Source organism: Danio rerio, chromosome 5 (genome assembly GCF_049306965.1).
Source record: "Danio rerio strain Tuebingen ecotype United States chromosome 5, GRCz12tu, whole genome shotgun sequence".
In the NCBI taxonomy this organism is placed as follows: Eukaryota; Metazoa; Chordata; class Actinopteri; order Cypriniformes; family Danionidae; genus Danio; species Danio rerio.
The window spans coordinates 59,417,490-59,420,827 of record NC_133180.1 but is presented as its reverse complement, the minus strand read 5'-3'; the positions used below and the strand labels follow the sequence as shown (position 1 = coordinate 59,420,827).

Below are 3,338 nucleotides of genomic sequence, written 5' to 3'. Positions count from 1 at the left end.
TATTCTGTTATTCTGCAAGGTGTGGTTGATCATAGACTTATGTTCTGGGACATTTACATTTACATTTAGTCATTTAGCAGACGCTTTTATCCAAAGCGACTTACAAATGAGGACAAGGAAGCAATTTACACAACTAAGAGCAACAATGAATAAGTACTAAAGGCAAGTTTCAGGTCTGTAAAGTCTAAGAAGGGAAGTATTAGTAGTATTAGTTTTTTTTTTTTTGTACAGTTACTGTGATATTCAAAGAGGCAATTGCAGATTAGGAAGTGAAGTGTAGACTAAATAGTTGAGTTTTTAGTCGTTTCTTGAAAATAGCGAGTGACTCTGCTGTTCTGATGCAGTTAGGGAGTTCATTCCACCAACTGGGCAGATTGAGCGTGAGCGTGAGCGAAAGTGATTTTTTCCCTCTTTGGGATGGAACCACGAGGCGACGTTCATTCACAGAACGCAAGTTTCTGGAGGGCACATAGATCTGCAGAAGTGAGTGCAGATAAGAAGGTGCTAGGCTAGAAGTCACTTTGTAGGCAAACATCAGAGTTTTGAATTAGATGCGAGCAGCAACTGGTAGCCAGTGCAAACGGACTAGCAGCGGAGTGACATGTGCTCGTTTAGGTTCATTGAAGACAACTCGTGCTGCTGCATTCTGGAGCAGTTGAAGAGGCTTGATAGAGTTAGCTGGAAGCCCAGCTAGTAGAGAGTTGCAGTAATCCAGTTTGGAGAGAACAAGAGCTTGAACAAGGAGTTGAGCTGCATGTTCAGATAAGAAGGGTCGGATCTTTCTGATGTTATAGAGTGCAAATCTGCACGATCGAGCAGTTCTAGAAATGTGGTCAGAGAAGTTTAGTTGGTCATCAATCGTTACTCCAAGGCTTTTCACCATTTTGGATGCAGTAATGGTTGCCCCATCCATCTGGATTGAAAGGTTATGGTGTAGAGTCGGGTTGGCAGAAACTACAAGCATTTCCGTTTTTGCGAGGTTCAGCTGAAGATGATGATCTTTCATCCAGTGTGAAATATCCAACAGGCAGGCTGAGATACGAGCTGGAACCGAGGGATCATCAGGATGAAAAGAGAGGTATAGCTGGGTATCATCAGCATAGCAGTGGTAGGAGAATCCATGTCTCTGGATGACTGGTCCTAGAGATGATGTGTAGATGGAGAAGAGAAGTGGCCCAAGAACAGAGCCTTGAGGTACCCCAGTGTTTAGATGCTGTAGGTTGGACACCTCTCCCCTCCAAGACACCCTGAATGACCTGTCAGAGAGGTAAGATCTGAACCATTGTATAACAGTGCCCGCAACACCCAGTGACTCAAGCGTAGATAGCAGGATCTGGTGGTTGACAGTGTCAAAAGCAGCTGACAAGTCCAGCAAAATGAGGACTGAGGATTTAGAGTCTCCTTTAGCCAGTCTGAGATCCTCCACGACCGAGAGCAGGGCAGTCTCAGTTGAGTGGCCCTTCTTAAAGCCGGATTGCTTGTTGTCCATGAGATTGTTTTGAGTAAGAAAGTCCAGAACTTGATTGAACACTACTTTCTCCAGAATCTTGGCCATGAATGGAATCAGGGATACTGGTCTGTAGTTTTCAAGTAGCGTATGGTCCAGGTTGGGTTTCTTTAGCAGTGGGGTTACCCTAGCCTGCTTAAATGTAGTGGGGAATAAACCAGAGTCAAGAGATGTGTTAATTATGTGAGTCAGTGTTGGTATGACTGCAGGAGAGATGGCTTGCAAGAGATGAGAGGGAATGGGATCGAGTGGACAGGTGGTTGCATGGCTAGATAGCACGAGTATGGACACCTCAGACTCAGAGAGCTGAGAAAAAGAGGTGAGTGTGTGTGGTGTTGGTGTTGTATATTGCGTGTTTGTTGTAGGTGCAGCAAATTGAGCACTGATTTTTGCAGTTTTGGTGCAGAAGAATGTAGCAAAGTCATCAGTAGTAAGTGTGGAGGATGCGGGTGGAGGAGGAGGATAGAGGAGGGAGGAAAATGTTTTAAAAAGTAGGCGAGGATTAGTGGCATTGTTGATTTTCAGACGGTAATACGTCTGCTTTGCAGAAGTAACCTCAGCTGAGAAAGAGGACAGAAGAGTTTGGTATGTTAAGAGATGTGCAGGATTTTTAGTTTTCCGCCAAATTCTCTCCGCAGCCCGAAGTTTTGAGCGATGCTCACGGAGAGCATCCGAGAGCCAGGGTGCAGGAGGACTGGCACGGGCTGGCCTGGATGCAAGAGGACATAATCGGTCTAGACATGATGCTAGTGTGGAGCAGAGTGTATTAGTGGCACTGTTCGAATCAAGTGCAGTGAGTTTGCGAGATGGAGGAAGAGAGTCTGAAACAATGGTGGATAGTCTATTGGGTGAGAGAGATCGTAGGTTTCTGCGAAAGGTAACCAGTGTTGGAGTGTGTGGTGGCTCAGGAGTAATGTGGATGTTGAGAGACAGAAGGAAATGATCAGATATTTGTAGTGGAGTTACTATTGTTTGATCAGTGAAGCAGTGTCGTGTGTAAATAAGGTCTAGCTGATTACCTGATTTGTGGGTAGCAGAAGTAGGTGCTCTTTTTAGGTCAAAAGAGGCAAGCAGAGTCTGAAAGTCTGCAGCTTGCGGTTTGTCAACGTAAATGTTGAAGTCACCTAGCACCAACAAGGGAGTGGCAAAATTAGAAAAAGATGAGAGAAGAACATCCAGTTCATCTAGGAAGTGACCTAATTTACCTGGTGGGCGGTAGATGACAACCACATTTATGTAGAAGGGGTGGATAATGGTGACTGCATGAAATTCAAAGGAGCTGATTGTTGGCAGGGACGGTATCAGAGTAAATTTCCATTCTTTGGAAATTAGTAGTCCAGTCCCACCCCCTCTCCCTGTCTGACGAGGAGTGTGGGAAAAAGAAAAATTAGCAGAAAGAGTAGCATGTGTAGCAGTGTCCTCCGGCCTCAACCAGGTCTCAGTTAGAGCCATGAGATTATAGTCAGAATATGTAGCTATGGAGGTAATAAAATCAGCCTTGTTAACAGCTGATTGACAATTCCAGAGGCCCACGGAGAGAGTTGTGAAATAGTAGATACATGTATTGAACGAAGGTTGTGAGGATTACGCCTGCAGCGTACCTCCCGTGTTTTGCGAGTGTTAGTAACAACAGGAATTAGAAAACACATAATAAAAGTGCACTGATAACAAAAAATAAGTGTAAAGTAAAAACAATACAGTAAAGTACTCAAGTGCTTTGTTGGTGTCTTTGCTCGGTGGAGTCGCGCAGGTAGAGTCGATGGTCTTTACCCGAGTCGCGCAGGTAGAGTCGATGGTATTTACCCTCGTCGCGCAGGTAGAGTCGATGGTC

The 3,338-nt window shown here is 44.9% G+C and overlaps 1 protein-coding gene across 1 annotated transcript; it reads right to left on the bottom strand.

Annotated features, from left to right (window-relative positions):
• Nucleotides 1-231: 231 nt before the first annotated feature.
• On the bottom strand, nt 232-3,024 carry LOC141385617 (uncharacterized). Its single transcript, XM_073951453.1, has 2 exons — nt 2,713-3,024; nt 232-2,631 (listed from the first exon to the last, which is right to left on the bottom strand). The coding sequence occupies exons 1-2, from the start codon at nt 2,957-2,959 to the stop codon at nt 548-550; spliced, it is 2,331 nt and encodes a 776-aa protein (XP_073807554.1). The 5' UTR covers nt 2,960-3,024; the 3' UTR covers nt 232-547.
• Nucleotides 3,025-3,338: the final 314 nt, after the last annotated feature.